This window comes from Littorina saxatilis, linkage group LG6 (genome assembly GCF_037325665.1).
Source record: "Littorina saxatilis isolate snail1 linkage group LG6, US_GU_Lsax_2.0, whole genome shotgun sequence".
Lineage (NCBI taxonomy): Eukaryota > Metazoa > Mollusca > Gastropoda > Littorinimorpha > Littorinidae > Littorina > Littorina saxatilis.
Window position 1 is genome coordinate 38,446,964 of NC_090250.1, and position 22,845 is coordinate 38,469,808.

General features: G+C 41.8%; 1 protein-coding gene across 1 annotated transcript in view; it reads right to left on the bottom strand.

Annotated features, from left to right (window-relative positions):
* Positions 1–22,845, bottom strand: part of LOC138969169 (CD109 antigen-like) — a 77,242-nt gene that overhangs the window by 47,762 nt on the left and 6,635 nt on the right. The window contains exon 2 of the mRNA XM_070341897.1: positions 1,141–1,436. Coding sequence (XP_070197998.1) covers positions 1,141–1,436 — 296 coding nt within the window. The remainder of the gene's footprint in view (positions 1–1,140; positions 1,437–22,845) is intronic.

Sequence of the window (22,845 nt, forward strand, 5' to 3'; positions counted from 1 at the left end):
ACGACGACGACGACGACGACACCACCACCACCACCTCCACCATCACCAACAACAACAGCAACAACAACAGCAACAACAACAGCAACAGCAACAAATACAGACACAAAAAACACTCACTGGCATGCTTTTGAATAATTTGCGACACAAAATTAATGCTCACAGTTATTTTGCTCCTGGAAAATGTGAAACGCTCTTCCCGATACCTACATCAGGAAGAAGAAGGAGAAGAGCCAGTCGAGAAAGAAGAAAAATTTAGCGTTCCGGCAAATGTATGTATTGTGAACGTCTTTTGGTTGCAATTTCTAATCGTGTAACGACTTGAAGCGCATTGGCAAAAATACAGAGAACCCCGCAAATGAACCTCATCACTCTCTACACACAGAGAAAATGACAAAAAAAGGTAATGTTTGGTGAGTATATTTTACAAAAATGACATTCGTGTTTTACTGACAAACGTTGTCCCAAATTAAGGGTTTAACACTGCTTGATGACTAGCAGAGTTCAATGCTTATTATCAAAATAACACGCACACAAACGTCATCGCTTGAGGAAAACAATATAGCTCTTCATCATTCAGATTTGGGTTGGTATAAAGTAAACCTGTCAGTACAATTAACCATATGTGTATTATGTGCCTCTTTTGAATGTTCTTGCAATTATTATTTCGATGTGTGTTTTATAATCATTGACAGGCAGGTTAGACGTGTCGAAGACAATTTTCCGTTTTAATGTATTCATTTTAATGGGCAATAAAGTGTTGTTATTGTTATTGTTATTGTTAAATTGTGTTCGCCTTTTCGCATAGATGGTGTTTTTTTAAGTTGCCGCAATCAACCCCAATCAGTATGTAGAATCCGTTAACAAGGTTAAGAGATGAAGAAAGTCTTTCGTTTCGTATTAATAACAATGGACACCAAAAGGAAAAAAAAGAGATTTATTGCCATTTTAGTGCACCACGTGACTAATTTGACCAACCAGGATTAATTTTAGGTGACCTACTGAATGTTGTAACTATAGTAGCCCTGGACCTTTTGCTTTTGTTTATTGAGTCACAATCACAAGAAAAACTCAACATTGAATTACAAGTATCAGGGTGAATTTATCATATTGGAACTAACTCATCAATATCAGTTGCTGTACCTGTAGCCTGAAGGGTAAAATTCTGCCCCTTCTGAAGTTCAGTTCCGCTGTAGTCCATGAGATTCATGGCCAGAGTGAATGGCCCTGTTGCGTTGGGAGCGAACACGCTCACCGCTAGGGGCGCTCCAGGCCGGATCCGCTTGGAGAAGCTCACCCAGTAGGTCATGTCCATCAAAGGAGTAGTTATAGTGGTAGTAGTGGTGCTGGTGGTTTCAGGAGATGGGAATGGGACGAAAGGTGAGTCTTGGAGAAAGGGGAAAGTTGTAGGCGCCGTCGGTGCGGTCGTCACCAACTCCCTACGATTACAAATGAAATGAGATATGAGACGACAGTAAATGTTATATAATTAATGACAACAACAAAAAAACAGCAACACCAATTCTGGGTAAAAGTCTGGACTTTAAAACTGTTTTCCTCCACGTAAATGACATCAACCAAGGACTGAAACATTCTTATCATTAATTTATGACAAACTGTTTTGGTACAGTATGTGATGTCAACCATATTTGATTATTTAAGCACTTTACCTGAGATAAACTTGGTACGCAATCTGTGTTGTTAAAAGTACGACCTTACCTATTAGAACGCCATTCTTTGGGGTTTAAAAACAAAAGAGTTGGCGTGTCTCCCTGGCAGTCATTATTGTTTTTGTTTCTTTACATTATTTGGGTGATTATTTAACGGAATGCCTAAGTCTGCTTTCGCGTGGATAATTATCAACAGATCGACACAAAGTCCATTGTTTCTGAGAAGTCAGCCAGTATGTCTGATTGTTACTATTTAATTGCTTAGATAGTAAGTCAGTCAGTAACCAACCAATGATCGTTAGCAAAGGACTGAAGGATGAAAGAAAGAAGTAAACAAAGGGGGAAGGACCGAATCACCATCCATCAAACAAAACAAAACAAAAGAAAGAAAGAAAAAGTCGCGTGAAGCGATATAAAAACATTTAGTCAAACTGTTTAATCACGGACCTACATTCTAATGGATGGCTGTCTTTGGATCTAGGTCACTTTAGTGGGAATATCGGTCAACTTCGAAACCTGGGGACCAGCCACTTCCGGTTCCCCTTTCAGAGTAATGAGATTGCTGGGGCCGTAGAATTTTTCATCCAGTTTTGTCCTTTTTTCCCAAAATTGATATTAGTCGGAAGAAACAAGCACACGTGTGGTACGTGGGGGTATTTCCCGGCGAGTTTTCAGTGTTGTTGTTGTTGTTGCGAAGCGAAGCGGCTTCCCAGTGCGGAAGGCAGGCAGTGTACGTGTGCATCAAACAGTGTTGTTGTGATGGATGGATGAGTGAGTGATGAGGGTGAATGAGTTAGTTAAACTGTGACTGAATATCTATTGATTGATTGATATTAAAGTGAACATTAGGGGGGGGGGGTTAGAAATGCACCATTGTGCACTCGCCTTGATGTAAGGAACACTACTGCAGTCTCCAACAGCTTCAAAGTGGGTTAGACAGGCTCTTGATAAAGACTGAGGCAAAATGTGCCAAATCACACATTGTCTTGTAAGAAGGAAAAATCTTCATTTGTCACCTTTCTGCACTTTTTTTACTTTGAGTGCATAGCCACAATGGTCACAGACAAGATGCATCAAACAGATTTCAAAAAGACCCCAAACTGAACTTGTTATGACTATTTGTAACCCCTCTCACCTTTTTGACTTGGCCGTACCCAAGCAAAAAGGCTAAACAAATCATAACTAATTCCATGTTGACTTTTTGGTGGGGTGGACCTATTGTTCCACACTCGCCTTGATTAGAGCAACACTAGTGCAGTGTCCAACAGCTTTTAAAATTTGTTTTGACCTCTTGACAATGTACATGTCAACAATCCCTGACTGTGATGTAGTAAGAAAAAATCTTCATTTCTCCCCTTTCTCCACTTTTTTGTGTGTCAGTGCATAGCCACAATGGTCACAGAAAAGATGCATCAAACAGATTTGAAAAAGACCCAAAACTGAATTTGTTATGAATATATCTCAACTTTTTTGGACTTAAAAAAATTTGGCCCAACAAACACAGCAAAAATCTTCATTTTTCCCCTTTCTTCATCATTTTGTCAGATCGAATTCATCCTCGTCCTGTGAGGGAAAAAAACCCGTCTATGAAATATTCATAGTTGTTATACGAACTGAAAACAAAAAGGCTATTAATGAGAACACAAACAAGCCAAAGTTTGCAAACTACTAGCTTAGTAGACTAGGAGTAGGAAAGTCTGCAAGTGTACTGTTGCACAACTTACAGTCGACAAAGCGAGTATTTACGGCGACAGGGAGAACAAAAAACGTAAGCAAGAAGATTTTCAATATTATAAAATCAACAGTTCATAAGTTATACGCGGAAAACATAGTAATAGCTTTCATTTTACCCGAAGAATGTCGTCGACGTTGAAGTTTTTGCAGACGACATTGCTGGTGGAATTGAAACCGGATGTGATCGATCCCCAGCAGTTGGTTTGACCTCGTTTCTCTCACTGCCTGACAAGGCGAGAGAGAGAGCGCGCACTGAGACAGCCATCCATTAGAATGTAGGTCCGTGGTTTAATGCTGCGTCGCTCACAAGAAATAACGGTTTTAGGTGTGACGAAAAAAAGAACAGGGCCTGAATACGGTGATAAATACAAAACTTATTTTACAACCATTTGAAAAATACATACATCCCCCGTGGCTGCCCGCATAACAAAGTCGTTTTTCTCGTGTTTTGAACTTGCCAGTGTTACAGCACTTTGCTTTGTGTACATTACGTGGCCACCCAAACACCCGCACAACGCAACATTTTCTCGAGAAAAACACGCTTATTTGTTTGCTTTGTCTGTATTACACATTTCTATTTACATTTACCACTGACACACCAAATTGTATACTTTAGTTTGCAAGCGAATCGTTATCATACAAAATAACGTTATCACGAGACGAACAGAGATATCAGAGATCGTCTGCTTTCTTAACTGTTTCGCGCAAATCGTGTAATATCTATTTTTGCGGAAACTTCCCGAAGAAATGCAATCTCAGCAGCTTCCACATGCAACATAGTCGTGCTTATTTGGAATGTGGCGTCCTGTACTTCGTCAGTCACACCTATCTCGGAAACTAAGCGTCTCACAGAACCAGCGCCCTTCCATTAGTTATCAAAGTAACAGATTAACACCAAAAAACGGTAATCGGTAGCTCAGTTGGTAGAGCACTGGACTTGTGATCGGCGGAAGGTCGCAGGTTCGAATTCGGGCCGGGACGGACACGGGTCAACTTTATGTGCAGACCCAGAGACGGAAGCCATGTCCCACCCCCGTGTCATCACAATGGCACGTAAAAGACCTTGGTCATTCTGCCATAAGTGCAGGTGGCTGAATACACCTAAACACGCAGACACCTGGGTAGCGCGACTCCGTTGCTGCTAGCTTTCCACTGGGAGGAAGCGACCCGAATTTCCCAGCGATGGGACAATAAAGTAATGAAAATGAAAATGAAAATGAAAAAAAATGAAAAAATATATTAGGATAGTCTCGACTAACCACACTGAAAACCCGAGACGGGTCACGCTCGTCTCCGCGGAGTGCGCGAACGCAGTACTTACTTAAACCTATTTTCTCTAATTCTGAGCACATTTTTTTTTTAGTAAACATGACATCTGTATATGCTTTTGAAATCAGGGGAAATTGCGGAATACAATGCAATCATTTCTAAATCTGTTAGTGAAAACTCGATTATAATGACAACTTTAATGATCAAACTTATAAACAACAATTTATGCTGCCGAGCTGAAATTCAATCCCATAGTCCGGACTTTGTCGAAGATTGCTTAACCAAAATTTCAATTAATTTGATTAAAAAATGAGGGCGTGACAGTGCGGACTCAACTTTCACAAAAAGCCAGATATGACGTCATCAAAGACATTTATCGAAAAAAACAACGTCTGGGGATATCATACCCGGGATCTCTAATGTGACATTTCTTGAAGATCGGTTTTGTAGTTTTCTCTGAATCGCTCTACACACACACACACACACACACACACACACACACACACGCACACACACGCACACACGCACACACACATACACACACACACACATACACACACACACACACACACACACACGTACACACTCACCACGACCCTCGTCTCGATTCCCCGTCTAAGTTAAAACATTTAGTCAAAACTTGACTAAATGTAAACAAAAATAAAGCAGACTTACTAACAGGTCTTTTTACCAGCCACCTAGCCGATCTACCAGCCAACAAACCAACGGGTCACATAACCAACCAAACCACTCAACCAACAAACCCAACCAATCATACATCAACCACCCAGCCAACCATCGAGCCAACTAATTAGCCCATAAGAAATAACCAGCTAACCAACCACCTAGCCAATCGACGACCCAACCAGCCAGCTGACCGGCCAGCAATAGTAATTTTTGTTATTTCTACCAGCGACTGTGATTTCTGTCTCGTTATAAAAATGCATGAGGCAGTGACGTGTGTGTGTGCGTGTGTGTGCGCGTGCGTGTGGGTGTGCGCGTGCGCGCGTGTGTGTGTGTGTGTGTGCGTGTGTGTGTGTGCAGGGGCGGATCAGTTGCTTTGTAAGGGGGGGGGGGGGGCACTTTGAATCGAAAGTGAATGTGATAGGCGCGAAACGCCCGAATTTGCTAGGGGGGTCCGGGGGCATGCTCCCCCGGAAATTTTGTTTTCCCAAAGAAGCAAAATGGTGCCATCTGGTGCCATTTGAACTTAGAAATGGTCATAGAATCAGCATAGAAAAATCTCTTTTTTTTCTTCTTTTTTTAAAATTTTTTTTCGGGGGGGGGGGGCAATGCCCCCTGTGCCCCCCCCCCTCGTCCGCCCCTGGTGTGTGTGTGTGCGTGTGTGTGTGTCAGGGGCGGACGAGGGGGGTGCACAGGGTGCAGGTGCACCCCCCCTCCAGCAAAAAATAAAATTAAAAAATTTGGAAAGCTGATTCTATGACCATTTCTAAGTTCAAATGGCACCAGATGGCACCATTTTGCTTCTTTGGGCCAAACAATTTTCCGGGGGGGCATGCCCCCGGACCCCCCTAGCAAATTCGGGCGCTTCGCGCCCATCACATTCACTTTCGATTCAAAGTGTACCCCCCCTTACAAAGCAACTGATCCGCCCCTGTGTATGTGTAGAGCCATTCAGAGAAAACTACTGGACTACTGGAGGATACGTTTCTTTGATGACGTCATATCTGGCATTTTGTACAAGTTTTGGTGGCACTGTCACACCCTCATTGTGGGATTCATTTGAATAAAATTCTGTTAAAGTAATTTTCGACAAAATCCGGACAACAGGATTGCATTTCAGGATTGAAGCTTGCAAATTAATTTTTGAGTTTGGCCATTAAAAGTCCGAAAATTGTATTTAAAAATAAAATGTGATGAATCGATCCAAAAAGATGTAATCTTATTCTTGATCATTTTCTGATTCCATAAACAAATCTATATGTATCGATTGAACACTGGATTTCCCTTCTTTGAGCTATGTGACGTCAGAGGCCGACAAAACTTCATATTTAGGCGGCCAGCCGAGACTACAAAATAGTGCATGTTTTTGTGCGTTCAATCATAACAAGAGGCGAAGCCTTCAAGGCTCACGTAAGAAATAGACAAACAGTAACACAAACTCAATCACTCCGTCACACATACACACCCACACACACACACACACACACACACACACACACACACACAGTAAGCATAGGTGAAACTGTGCAAGAAAGCGAGACACTAGATCTGCCAACTAGTCTCGGCCCGCTCAAAATAACAATGACCGAGACTTTCAGTAATTCCTTCGCGTGACGTCTAACCCTCTTACGTCATAATGTGACGTCTTCAAATGCTATCACACACGTCAAACACTTTTGACTGAGACGTAATCTTCTTATGCGAGCTTTATCCATAGACTCGGAAATGTTAAAGTTTCTATCACACACGCACGCACGCACAGACAGACAAAAGTTAGCATCGCATAGGCTACACTTACGTGAGCCAAAAACTACAAGAATATCTACCCAGATACATAAATGTTATTTGTATTTTTGACCAAAATATGTATAAGTTACAGTTCCGTCCATCCATGGTATCGCGTGATATTTTTTGTCGAGAGCCTCGAGTGGCGTCATTATATTCTTTCACCCCGTCGAGACAAAAAATATCACGCGATACCATGGATGGACGGAGCTGTAAAGTATATTAGTGGAATTACGGGAGCTAAAGGGGTACCACTAATTGCAACAAAACTGAAATCAACACAGACTGGTAGATAAAGTGTCCTTTAGTACCCATTCCAAAATCTAAGCCCTGAGGTAATGGAATAAGTGAGTTATCGGATCAGAAAAGTCATGCACTCACACGGAACAAGCAGATTTGACTGGTTTGGCTTGCCGTCGCAAAGCCGGAAGTTTATGCGCGCCATGCACTCAAAGTCTGGTCGAACGTGCTTCGCGTGGCCACATGCAAAAAGGTGAGTAATCGATAATCTTTACGTTTTTATTCGTCCTTTAACATTTTTACCAACTCATTTTCTCGGCTGCATGTGTAGAATGCTAGCGCTAGTTCTTTATTTATGCGATACGAATGCATTGGAAAGAAAAAAGCCTGATATGAAGACGACCTAGCTTCGCTAAACGTTCGTCTGCTTCCAGACAGCACAACATGAGTCTAAAACTTGTTTGGAGGTACAGATAAGCGTTTCAAACGTGCAGATAATCTTTGCAGTTGATATGCTCAGCATCACATATACAATTATGAAGTTAGATTAGAAAAAAAAGTATATTATACTCAAAGACCGTGCGAATTGTTGATCGTGCTTCCAGTATGTATGGTAGGCGAATGCTGTCAAAAATAACCTTCCTGTTGCACTGTTCGGTGCTGTTTTATTTATGTTTTTATGTTATTGTTGCCATTGCTGACACTTCTCTGATGGAATGCTATCACGATAACCTTTATTTGATGCGTAAATCATTAATGTTATCTTTTTTTTCTACAGTCACCTGCTTTCTGAGCGAAATCCTTCCTCTACACCAGTGACCACTGCGAATGAGACAAGAATGAGGTAGGTTTGACATATCAGCAATTTCCGCTATTAAAGGCTACAAAAAATAAATTCATAGAAAAAAGGCTTAATAAAAAAAATCCGTATGATGTTTATATTTTCAATAAATCATGTTTCAGTGGAACCCCTTTCTTAAGACCAACAAAATAATCTGAGGAAAACAGATCTTAAAATGGAGGGTCTTAATAAAAGTGTTTCACTGTATTCAGGATATTTTACAATAAAATATGCTGTACTACGTACTTAAAGACAAAATTTGACTATTGTTACCAAATATATGAGTTGTTCTTTGCTACTGGTCACAAGTGGGGGTCAGCTCACACGGACGCATTGTTCAATACAGTCTAGGGGAGAAACTGGTCACAAAGCACCCAGTACATGCCAGAGAGATAGGAGAATCGGCACAATCAAAGAAAATACCAAAATCATTCAATAGATCTGGAAATATTAAGATGTACTGTGAAAATGCTAGCAAAAATGGCGTCCAAAAACGGGAACGCACACTTGGTGCGTCTTTGAAGACTTACCTCCCGTTCTGTGTTGTTGATAATAGTCGTGTTTGTGCTGTTTTTGTTGAAATAGTATGTAATAAAACTGATGCAGTTCTTGAAATGTTGCAAATTATTGTTGTCTTTGTGAAATGCGAGATTGTTCTGAGGCGTAATCTGCATACGGCTGATGTCACACATAGGGTACCCCACTTCGATCAGCGTATCACTCCAAATGAGCTTCATAGCAGAAAAGCAAATACACTACCAAAACACTGCATAACAGATCTACAAGTCTGAGCCAGAATCATTGAAATTTACTTTCTGTATAAAATATTGCAATCAAATTTGTTCACGCCGTCACACAAATAACGCAGTTTCCCTCGCCTTCGATTCAAAGTAACTCTAATCTGACTGAATTAGATCTACCATCGAAACGCAGATGACGAACTGATTCACCACACATTTGTGGTATTTTACACACAAATTTCAACTGTGTTGTTTCGCGATAAACAGCCATAAACAAACAAATGTGGCGCCGTCCCGTCGCCTTGGAAGGAATAACGCAGGTGACCAAGAGATTGTTTCCGATACCTGTCTGATTAAAATCATCGGGTTTTTTTCACGAATGACGGCTCTTTGGCAGATCTGGTGAGTTGGAAACTGTCTATGAATGTTTCATTTAATGTCAAATGCGTACATTCTTGTCGATATTGTTACCTTTGGGCTCATAAATGAAGTCAATGGTCGTGTTTTCCTAAAGTGACTTTTGTCAGCATAGAACTTACTGTGCTTTGATCATTGACGGAGAAGAATCTTCCGATGACACGAGTTCATTTCACTACGCGACTGCAGATCTGCAAGAAAACTTATGGCAGGGGAAATAAGCTTAACTGAAGACGAATAAGCGGAGTAACTGTTCTTCAACGGATTGCTCTTACACTGATCTAGATATTTAGATCTTGTCGTCTGCTAGTCTGCTAGTAAGTAGTCTTCGGTCGTGTGAAAGTCACATCTATTTCGACTGTGTGCATCGATCCGTGTAGTGAAATGTTGATCTTTGATGATTTGGCAACATAACTTTGCCACAAGTGCTTCGAGTGTATCTTTTGAAAACGTCTTTTAACAAGACTGTTTCGACAGCCCAGACGGGGAGGATCCTCGATAGCTCACAGGGTATATAATGTTTTCCGCCGTTTTTTAAAGAATTCTTTCAAATTTACTATTCCAAAAGTACCCTATGACACGACTCGAGTGGCAAAGAACATTCTCTGCAATTCCTGTCTCAGTCCGTGCAGCCGTTTCGGGTCCTATCGTCATCATACAAACATACACACAGACACAAAAACCAGCTTTAAAAGTTAGATTATGTAAGAATCATGTGAACCAGTGATTTTTTCTCATGTACATCAGATACTACAGTATTTCTGCTTGATGAAAAGCTATATTTCAAAAACAAAACTAGAGATTTGAATTTTGACCACTTTTCCCCCTTTCTGTCACTAGTACTGAAGAACAACTCATATGTTTGCTTTAATTAGCGTCTGGACAATTATACATACAGTGTCAATCCAACTGCTTTATTTAAGTTTATGTTATAAATAAAAAATTTCCAGATCATGGAGCAGTTGTGTATCCTGTGTGGAGGAAGCCTTTATTCAGGGGAGCAGATCGTCATTCCGCAACAGAAGGGAAGAGACAGCATACACAGAGCCAGTACCGAGCGTGGTGATTCAATTGTTGTTGCAGAGGGGCAGGCTGTGCATGTACGTTGTCGCAGTTCATATACAAACAAGCACAACATAGCAGCCTACCTTCGGGAAAATAAAGATGAAGATACTGCTGCAAATTTGAACCAAGGACTGCGGTCAAAGAATCAGCCCTTTGATTTCAGGAAATGTTGTTTATTTTGTGGCATGCATGCAGAACTTGTTTCAAAACGAGGTCCAACAGTACTTCCAGTTCGCACTTTAGATTTTCAGAAGACCGTCTATAGAATCTGTGCTGAAAGAGCAGACGAATGGGCTGAAAAGGTAAAAGGCAGGATAGAATTCGTCTCGGACCTTCCAGCAGCTGATGCTTTCTACCACCAATCATGCAGCGCCAATTTTAGAACAAAAAGGAAACTTCCAAAGTGCTTTGCATCAGACACTGACAACAAAAGACCAAAACAAGGAAGACCAGTCGATGAAAAAAGAGCAGAAGCGTTCAGAAAAGTTGTCAATTATCTGCAAGAAAACGATACAGAACAAGTCACCATCATCGACCTCATCAGAAAAATGAAAGAGTTTACAGGTGGTGACTGTTATAGTCACTCAAAGATGAAAGAAGAATTAAAGAAACATTTTGGTGATGAAATTATCATCACAGAAATGGATGGGAAAGCAAACGTGGTAACATTTCAGAGGACTACATGGTCTATTCTTCATTCCTTTTATTCGACACCTGAAACGACCGACGAAGAAACTCAAAAAGACAACATCATCAGAGCTGCTGCTGAACTTATCAAAAGTGACATTAAGAAGATAAACACCAGCAGAAAAGAATACCCAAGTCCAGACCACACTTCCTCAATTACAGCAAACCTTGATTTTGTGCCAAAATCCTTGCAAACTTTCCTCGGAGAGATCTTCAGTGGAAAGGACACTAATGTGAAGGTTGCTTCAATCGGCCAAGCAATTATGCAAGCAGCTCGCCCAAGAATTTTAATTGCTCCACTGCAGATTGGTCTTGGAGTTCAGATGCACCACTGTTTTGGTTCCAAGTTCCTGATTGACACGCTGTACTCCCTTGGATTCAGCTCCTCTTACAGAGAAGTAAAGACGTACGAAATGAGTGCGGCTGCCACCCAGGAGATAATCGTGCCAGCCACAGATGAACATTTCATGCAGTACATGGCAGACAATGTCGATCATAACACTGGAACAATTGATGGCCTGAATACCTTCCATGGAATGGGCATGATTGCTTCCATAACCCCGTTCATCAAAAATAGGTCGTCCATCGCTCGGAAAACAGAGGTTAGGCTGGAAGAGGTCATGAAGAAAGCCCGTGTCAAAATCAGTTTCTATGATGAGAGATGTGAAGGCCTGGCAAGTCTCACCTATGAGAAGTTAAGGACAGTCCTAGTTGAAGACCCTACCAAAGAAGTTGAAGTCCTATGGAAGTCAGCATGGCTGCTCCGTCCTCAGAGACCGTTCTGGTCAGGAGTAATGCAGGCCGTCCACAATGGTGACTTTCCAGGTCAGTCATCTATTGTCTTCTTGCCAATGATTGATCTCAAACCCAGTGACAAAACTTGTATCTATTCAACGCTGTTGTTTCTTTCTGCTGAAGCTAGGCGATACAACAAAACCCCTGTAGTCACCTTTGATCAGCCCCTGTGGTGGAAGGCCCTCAGCATCATATCAGCAGAAGCAGCTTCCAGTGAGCTACGTTCTGTAGTTCTTCGGCTTGGTCCCTTCCACATGGAGATGAGTTTTCTCGCTTGTATAGGACATCTCATGGCGGAAACTGGCCTGTACGATACACTATGCACTGTGTATGCCCCAAATGCTGCCAAAGCAATGCTTGAAGGAAAAGCCGTGACACGTGCGATCAGAGGTCATTTCCTCATTGATGCAGCCTTGAATGCACTACTTGCATCAAAAGCCCTTCGAGTACCGTTGCCATCCCTACCAACCACAGCTGTAGACAGAAACTCGGAAGAATGTCCAAACGCGCCACCAGAACCAGCGGCAGCGTTTCAGCCACTGTATGAAGTCTCAACAACTGAAGACAACACCATCATCCATAGCCTCCTTCCTGAAAATGATGCAGAGCTGGTATCTGTTTCAACTGAAGAAGTTCCTTCAGATGTAGAAGAGGCAGTCCAGACAAGCTTTGCAGAAATGGACAGTCCACTGAACGAAATTGCCAGACTGTATGACAGCCTCATGGATGGTGAGCCCTTGGAGAGTCTCAAAGAAAATGATGTCCTTCAAAAGATCACCCGAACACTGCAACAGCAGAAGATAGCCTTCGACAGTAGAACAGCTTTACTGTGGTTGCAGTACATGACAATGATTGATATACTGAAGGTATTCCTGAAGGCAGAGAGGACGGGAAACTGGCTTCTGCATCTATCTGCAGTGCAAGAGATGCTGCCCTACTTAGCTGCGGCGGGCCACAACTTGTATACCAAGTCTGCTTATCTGTACCTCCAGACAATGAACAAACTAGAAGACACACATCCATCGGTGTATCAGAGCTTCATTGCTGGGCATCATGTCATTCGCAGAAGCGACCGATTTTGGGCGGGTCTGTCGTCTGATCTCGCAATAGAGCAAATCCTGATGCGGAGTGTCAAATCGACAGGAGGCTTGACAAGAGGAAGAGGCATGGGTGAATCGCAGCGAGCGGTCTGGTTGCTTGCAATGCCAGCATGTGCAGAAGTAAACAACGCCATGCAGGAAGCTACTCAGGTCTGTCGCATTGCAAGCGAGCAGCATTTGGAGATGGGGAAGTCTCGGTCAGCAAAAGACACACAAGACATGATGGCTGTGACGTCCTTCTTGGCCGGACGAGATCCTTTTGCAGAAGATTCGACTCTCAGAAATGTTGTAACCGGCATCGTAGCTGAGCCAGCGGTAAACGTGGACATTGCAAAAGAAGTTGGCTGCAAAATCATCGAGCAGATGGAAGGCAAAATCGTCACCGATGTTTCCATGAGAAAAAAAGAACAAGTAGTTACAATGGCTGCAAAGACGTTTCTTCGTGTTGACGGAAGTCCTGTTCAAGTGGATCCCCAACTGCTATTTCAGCGACTGATTGCAGTGGCCACGGCTAAGCTTCATGACAAAGCAGAAGCGTTCCATTTTGAACTCTGCGGGTACCCGTCATCACTGTTTGAGTCACCAAAACTTCTCCGTCAACCAAATAAAGCTGTCTTAGCAGACGAACTTTGGAAAATGGTGGAGAAAGAGGAATGCCAGCGTCCAGAGGAAGCAGTGCTTCAGTACGTCCTCGATGGTGGTTCCCTCCTCCAGCGCATCCCCTGGCAACGAGGACTAACTTTTCAGGAGATCATTGAGTCATACGTTCGCTACGTTTCAGGAAAGTACTCAAATGCAATTGTCGTATTTGATGGGTATACTTCTGGTCCATCAACGAAAGACATGACACACTCCCGCCGAAGTAAAGGTGCAACAGGACAACCTGTCCACTTCAAACAGGATATGCAACTGCAGACATCCAAGGAGCAGTTTCTGGTAAACACGGACAATAAGCAACGCTTCATCCATGCTCTGGGGGCTGCTCTTGAGCCAAAATGCACAGTGATCCATGCAAAGGGTGACGCAGACCTCACCATCGCTCTTTCAGCAACAGAGAGCGCGAAACACGGCCCCACTGCTGTTGTTGGAGAGGACACCGACCTTCTTGTGTTGCTGGGCTACCACGTGAACTCAGCTGCCCATGATGTATTCTTCTTTTCTGACAAGCACGGCAAAAAGAAGAAGACATGGAGTATGAGGACATTGATTGCTAAGCTGGACAATGTTCGCCGCCTGCTTCTCTTTCTGCATGCTATAACAGGCTCGGACACAACATCAAGGCCCTTTGGCATTGGGAAAGGAGCTGCACTCAGAAAGTTGATGAACAGTATCCAACTACAGTATCTTGCTGCAGCCTTTCTTGAAATACAGACACAAGAAGATGTTCTGCGTGCTGGGGAAAAAGCACTTGTGCTTCTGTACAATGGCGTTCCAGATGAAAGTCTTGACGCACTTCGACATCGTCTCTTCTGCACAAAAGTTGCTACTGGGACATCGTACGTCCAGGTTCATACCCTCCCCCCCACCTCGGGTGCTGCGAAATATCACAGTCTAAGAGTCTACCTCCAGGTTCAGCAGTGGCTAGGAAATGACACTCTTACTCCAACTGATTGGGGCTGGAAGCTGGATGGCGAAGTTTATGTTCCATGCACATCAGACCTACCAGCAGCACCAGCAGCTCTTCTGAAAGTGATTCGGTGTGCATGCAAGACTGACTGCGACACAAGAAGATGCAGCTGTCGTAAACACGGACTCGTTTGTTCGCCTGGGTGTGGAGAGTGTCGTGGTGCCAGTTGCTCCAATTCCCCGTCCGGCTTTACTGAATAAGGCGAGGCATATTGACAAGCAGAGGTGAGAGAATATAAAAGAGTGTGCGTGTGCCAGAGAGCACATGCGTGTGTATTTGTGTGTGTGTGTGTGTGTGTGTGTGTGTGTGTGTGTGTGTTTTTATGCAAAAAAAGCACTCGGATTCTATTTTCAACGCGCTTTGTGTCAACTACTGCCGTCATAGATATTAAATAGCTGCATTTCTGAGTCCTCTGAGCCGAGATCTTTCCAACGAGATGCAACATGATAGGCTTAACTTGGAGAACAAAACAGTGTCTTCTTCCACTAATGTATGACGTCACTAATATGCAAATTTCTCGATTGTGCCAATAGTTTGAAACTTAGATTTTGCACTGGGCGCTAACCAGACTGTCTTGAGAACATTCCCGCAAAAAAAAATTTTGTTGCAAAAACTGGTGGGTTGAAGCATGATTTTTGGCACGGTAACTGCACTATATATGGCATGACCAAAGTAAGGAGAATTTGTCATGGGATGTGGAAAACAAAGCAGAATAATCAACGCAAGCCAAGAAGTTGTAGAACTATATTTTGTTTCAGTCTTGGCAAGGCCAGTTTTGGCCGGAAAAGACATCATTAATTCATTCACCCTGCCGAGACAAAATACCAATTCCATGGATGAAAACGTATATATCCCGTGACGCATCAAAGCTAAATTTTGTTTTGAAATGTTTTCACAACGTACAGATAATTTATAACGGCATAATCGTCATCACAAGACAGGAAAAACGCATACTTTGTTTGTCGTCTGCTACAAATCTAGTCTTGTTGGTTGACGGAATGAATAGAAGCTTCAATCGTACCATCATCAACCGGAATAAATGCTCAGTCCGCTGTCATTTCGCAACTGAACATTGTTTGTTTTCTTTAACTTTTTGGTTAACATTGAAACGGCAACCCAAAAGAGTGTTTCAGCTGTTTCCAGACACAGGCTCAGCTACTTCTTTTGAGTCTAAAATGTCACCGGAAGCAAACAAATTGTCGCGCATACTGTCACAAAAAGACGTCATGACAAAGTTACACGCAAAACAAAAGAGACTTTGACGTCATTTACTTTTGTTCGGACTTTTCCGTCTATTCCTAGCTTGTCAGTGAAGACTTGACGTGAGTAAGCTTACCCAAAACGTCTTTGTTCTCTATTCGCATTGCAGCTGTGAAATAATCAGTCTTGTGTCTCGGTCGTGCAGGTACAGAGTTTGCTTCTGCAATCATTGTGTTCGTGTTGATGACGGCTTCATAAGACAAATCAGCGAATCTATCGTGTGGAAGACATTTCTGTACAAAGCACCGAACCCAACAGGAGGCTGTATTGATGCGTTTGCAATTTTCTGAAGAAATAAACTGCATGTGGTTAATTTCATCCGTTTAATGCTTGTCGAAACGAGCCATAAGGCCTTGGAATAAAAAGATTTGACGCATTGCTTGGCCATCTGATCACATATGAGGTCGCAGTTTGTAGGTTGAATCTATGAATCGGCCAGAGATAGATCTGCATTTCTGTTACGACCTTCCAGATTATCAACAGCGGGTTTATGGTCGAAATCAAGAGGTCATCGTCTCTCTGAACCCCCCCCCCCCCTCCCCTGTATACCCACCTTACCGACTCATATCTCCCCGATAATTCTTTTGTTATATATATTTGTATCTTGTCTGTTTTACATTTTTAATAGGGGTATGAGCAATTCTCTGACCTTGACATCACGTGAAATAATGTTTCCTATCTAGATGTACATATTTATAACCACACTTAATATAAGCTTAGCTTGTTGTGTGGTCACAAATGTCTGTATCGCATATACATGCCACCCTGTATTTCTTTAATAAAATCTTGTTTAAACCAATCAAGAGGTCAAATTTGCGTGGCTCCCAATCATTTCATACAAGATTTCCTTTTTCTTGTTTCTGCGGCTGCGCAAGTTATTTTGCCTAGAGAATATCGCTGGATATTTTCTTACTAGAATAACAGAGACAAAGAAGGGAAGTCATGCTATATGACAATGTACACATATATCTCGACAGTCGTTGTTCACCTCGACCGCTAGCGCGGTCTCGGAGGAACACTGACTGTCTCGATCTGTGTAAAATGTCATATTTTGGTCAAAAATACATATAACGTTTAAAGGCACAGTAAGCCTCCCGTAAACCATCACAGATACTGTCAGGCTTTTACACACAGTACAAACACCCTTCCATTTGAACGCTCACCAAACGGGAACATCCTAGGTGCCCTACGTAAAGAGCGAGCAATTTTCAAAGAATTTATTTTTGCGTGGTTTATCTTACCCCTGAGCCATCGTGAACCCGTGTGATCCAGTTTCCCCTTTTCACAATGCAGTCGTCAGTTTGTAATTTGAATGCGGCTCGCTGTGAGCTTATCTGCAATAGCACGTTATTATGTACCTCTGACTTTTCACGAAACAAACGAATGTGGTTCATAAGAACTCGAGCGATGGCTTTTGACTGCCTATAAACCATCGTCTGCTACGAAAACCACGACCTTGCGTGACCCTGCTTCCGGGCTTTTCTTTTTTCAAACTTTCAAACTTCGAATTGTACTGATCTTGTCTTGATGAAAAAATAATTCTTTTATGATTTAATAATGTTTGTGTAACAAGCTGTCAATTTATTATTTAGATTTTAAAAGTTAGGTCTAGCGCCAAAACGCATAATCATCGCTCCACGGCTATCGCCAGTTGAAGGGAAGTAACTCATTTTTGACCTGAGTTCAGGATGGATCCGATTGAGATGGTCTCAATCCGAAAAATTAATTCTTTGAAAATTGCTCGCTCTTTACGTAGGGCACCTAGGATGTTCCCGTTCGGTGAGTGTTCAAATGGAAAGGTGTTTGTACTGTGTGTAAAAGCCTGACAGTATCTGTGATGGTTTACGGGAGGCGTACTGTGCCTTTAATGTCCTGTTTGGATTAAAACAAGCTCGAAAAAAAAGAATATAATAGAAAAAGCACAATTTCCTAAGAAGCGCTTTACACAACTGCGCTATACTGACTTTCTGTGGCGTGAACGCGACAGCGGTCGCCGTCAGGTATGAAATCGACACAGGTATTGAGTTTTGTCTTCGTATTGTCTTTCATAATGTGAGTTCGAAGGATTGACTGAATGTAGTAATTTCGTCTACGCGACATGTTTTATGATATTGCTTACTTGTCAACTGCGATCACATGTCTAAACGGACTGCGGCTGCCAGTTTCGTCCAAAACTAACGTTCACAACCTGTCTTTCACAACCTTTAAAAACTCATGTTTTTTTAAACAATTTCTAATTACATTGTACTATCTCTACATCACCAATAAAGAAAATTCATACACAACCATCTCGCTATACCGACTGCTAAACGTACCAGGCGGGGGGGACGGCTCTCATTTAGCCGAATGCAATCACGTTGTCTTCTGCGCTTGAGTGCACCCCACACACACTTGACATACACTTGACATACTCTTGAAGGCGATAAGACACCACCCGAGTAGCCAACGGCGGCTTTCTTTAATTGCGATAACAACTCGGGTAGACAGTTTCAAACTGTCGTTAAAGACAGGTCCAACTACACTTACTTTTAAGATGTTACATTATGGAGGTCAAAATGGCCAATTTTCTGTAGTTTTCGGGGGAGAAATCTATCCTGTTACTGTATTAAAAAAGAAGCTTTAATTTTTCGGCACTATATTTGATTATGGTGGACTCAGTGGAACTCATTCTGATAAGCATCGCTCCACGGCTATTGCCAGTTGTCTCTCTGACCGGTGTGACGTTTTCATCTTTCGCCGTGTTGATATTTCGCTTCTCGGCCTCGTTGATCTAGTATAAACTCTACACTGAACACACAAAAAAAACTTCGATAGTACTGATGAGCGACCTTGTGTACCTTACATTCATGGGGCCAAATTTGTCCAACCAATTTGTTTTATTTAACGTAGAAATTTGATTCATCCTAAAATGTTTTCCTTCTAACTCAAGGGACGTAACCACTCAGTACACGTTTTCGAAGAATTCGATTTTGGGGGTGAAATCTATTAAATTTTACCACCAATTTTCTTCACATGCAAGAAACTGACATGCTTTTCGTCCATAAATAATTTCACTTCTTAATTTTACCAGGAAACAACATTTCAGTCTTGAGTATATGTCGAGGGGGAAATATGTACACAGGCGAAAGATGAAATCGTGACACCGGACGCTACAGTCCTACGCGAATCTATCAAAAAAAGAATACAGAGTTATCTCCCATATGTTTTTCGCGAGCACTGATCTAAATTTGAGATCAGTGTTCGCGAGACGAACATGATTGCAGATTGGCCGACTTCGACAGTGATCTCCGTTCTGTTCTTCACAGTTATGATAAAGACATCGTTCTAAGGTCAAAACAAGTCGAAATTTTGGGACTGCTGCCGGAAGGAGACCGTAATATATGGTTTCATCACTGTCAACTGGTTACAGAAAAAATCGTCTGCTCCAGTGAGCGCCGAAACCAAACGGTTGATTATCACGTGACACTTTTGCCATATTTAGCGTTGTTTGCACAGTAAATACAGCCGCGAAAAATAGCTCGCTTGAAACTGTCTTACATATCAATTCCTTTGTAATTTAAAAATTACAAAACACCATGAAAAATCATTATCGACGATCGCGAATCTGTTTATATCAATAATACATTACAAAAAGCTCTAAATATGTTTAAAAAAAAATCGGTTTCCTTGCCAGACAAGGAAACTCAAGGCATCCTGTCAGGGAGAGAATGAGCCGAACTCATTTTGACCTGAGTTCAGGATGAGTGGAGCTGTCCTATCATTCTCAGAGAATTATTTTCAAAGTTTATTTTTGTTTTAAACATTAATATGTGAACAAAGAATTAAGGTAGGTGATCAGCGATGCTGTCAAAACTACTTACATGACGTCATATATGGCTGGTTTTTAGTGTTGATATTTTTGTTTCGAGCGACAGATTGACTGATTTGTTTCATATCGCTTAACGCGTTGTTTATTGTGGGTTTTTTTAAACATTTTTTATTAGGTGTTTTGTTTGTTTGTTTGTTGTTGTTGTTGTTGTTGTTGTTGTTGTTGTTGTTGTTGTAAGCACGCTGCTGGATTACACACACACACACATACACACACGGCTGCGTCTGCAGGTGACCCGTCTGTAGTTTTACTAGATATTGCTCGTCTTCGGCGTGTGCACTTTCAGTAGATCTTTTTACATTTAGTCAAGTTTTGACTAAATGTTTTAACATAGAGGGGGAATCGATACGAGGGTCGTGGTGTATGTGTGTGTGTGTTTGTGTGTGTGTGTGTGTGTCTGTGTGTCTGTGCGTGTGTGTGTGTGTAGAGCGATTCAGACTAAACTACTGGACCGATCTTTATGAAATTTTACATGAGAGTTCCTGGGTATGAAATCCCCAGATATTTTTTTCGGTTTTTTGATAAATGTCTTTTATGACGTCATATCCGGCATTTTGTAAAAGTTGAGGCGGCACTGTCACACCTTCATTTTTCAATCAAATTGATTGAAATTTTGGCCAAGCAATCTTCGACGCAGGCCGGACTTCGGTATTGCATTTCAGCATGGAGGCTTAAAAATTAATTAATGACTTTGGTCATTAAAAATCTGAAAATTGTAATTAAAATTATATTTTTATAAAACGATCCAAAGTTACTGTTATTTTATTCTTCATCATGTTCTGATTAAAAAAACATATAAATATGTTATATTCGGATTAAAAACAAGCTCTGAAAATTAAAAATATAAAAATTATGATTAAAATTAAATTTCCGAAATCGTTTTTAAAACAATTTCATCTTATTCCTTGTCGGTTCCTGATTCCAAAAACATATAGATATGATATGTTTGGATTAAAAACACGCTCAGAAAGTTAAAACGAAGAGAGGTACAGTAAAGCGTGCTATGGAGCACAGCGCAACCGCTACCGCGCTGAACAGGCTCGTCAGTTTCACTCCGTTTTGCACTAGCGGCGGACTACGGTCATTGTGAAAAAATGCAGTGCGTTCAGTTTCATTCTGTGAGTTCCACAGCTTGACTAAATGTAGTAATTTCGCCTTACGCGACTTGTTGTTCTTGTTCTTGTTTTCTTGTTGTTCTTGTTGTTCTTCTTCATCTTGTTGTTCTTGTTGTTCTTCTTCATCTTCTTGTTCTTGTTGTTCTTGTTGTTCTTCTTCATCTTCTTGTTCTTGTTCTTCTTGTTCTTGTTCTTCATCTTGTTGTTCTTGTTCTTGTTCTTCTTGTTCTTGTTCTTCTTGTTCTTGTCCTTCTTCTTCTTCTTCTTCTTCTTCTTCTTCTTCTTCTTCTTGATGTATTGATGCTTTTAATTATTTGTTTCGTATACACTCTGAGTAATTTGGCAAATAGTGGATGCGTCTTCTTCTTCTCCTTCTTTTCTTCACATCACAGTGTCCAACTGTGACTTAATCACCTGGTGGAATTCCGGAACCCCGCTTAGCCAACTCCCTAGGTCTTACAATTTGGTCAACATCCATGCGTATCAAGAATGGACAATTTTCATCACTTCGCGTCAAGGTTGGCACAACGTTCTCACCTCTGTTCGCAACACTCATTTGTTCCAGCAGATTAGCTGGACGCTCAGGACCTGCTACTTTGCTGCCGTGCGTACCAATAATCGTAGCAGTGATAATTAGTGTCGGTCCCTGGAACCGACAACAACAGCGCTGTATTATGTATTGCTGCAGGAACAATCTTGGTTTTGATTAGCACATAATGTTCGGACGTATAGTAGTAATACAGGCTAGCCATTAGTTGTGTATGTTCATTCTGGCTTATCATTGCTGACGCAAACGGCTGGAAGAGATGTTTGTTGCTTTGTTGCGGTAGACTGGACGGTATGATTGTAGAGTGCTGAAAGTCAGCTTGTTGTTGCATGACAGCATGTTATTGCTTGGCTTGCCGTAATATTAGCGACGTGCAGTGATGTGTTTGACGTAAGCTGATAAGGTCTAACTAACCGGCGAGGTTTTCGATGTGCTTAGTGAGTGGCGATAGACTGGGTGATTTGATTGGAAGTAATGGAAGTCGAACCGTTGTCACGAACTGAAAACTCTGCCTGCACAATCCCTCTCAATGCGGTCAATGCGCATGCGCTAACATGGGGAGATTAATCAGGTCGTGAACAATCTAACCCTAACCCTAACCCTTACCCTTGGTCAATGGGTCGCATTTTTTAAATCCAAGATTGGCGCATGCGCATTGACCGCATTGAGAGGGATTGTTCAGCAGAGTGTTCAGTTTGTGACACCGTCATTGCGTTTCATTTGTGTGGCTTGTGCGTCAAGGGTATTGGGAACCTGATGAGGCCTGGCCAATCAGTAAGGTATTTAAAATGATACCTTGCTAGGCTTCTATGAGCGTCTGCAGTTTTGATTATGTTGAAGCCATATATACGCAGTCGGTCAGCCTTGACCTTTCATGTTTAGGGACAAGGGGGTGAGGGGGGGGGGGGGATAAAAAGCAGCCTTTTACAGGCATGCGCTTTCCATATTGTATGAAAAAAAGGAATCTCGAGAGACTTTAGCGCTGTGGCAGAGGAAACTAAATCCAAAGAAAAAAGGAAGAAACGTGCATATTCTGTTGTCGTGGGAGAAAGAAGGAACAAATAGAGAAAGATAAATGAAAAGAAAATAATTGTTCTGATAATTATTGTGTCGTATCGGAAAAAAAAGATTGAATCATAATTATGGTATGATAATAGTGTAACGCTTTAACGTTTGTCCTCGGCAAGAAAACACCGTATCAATAACACAAACATTATTTGGTCAGCAGATTTTGAAAAGTTGGGGTGGCTTAGATGAAAAAATAGATGGATAGATAAATAGATAGATAGACCGACCGACAAGCACAACGACAGACACACACAGACACAACCTCAGACACAACCTCAGACACAGAGATAGCCGATCAAAGTTAATAAGGCGCATGCACCGCGGACATTGTATAAG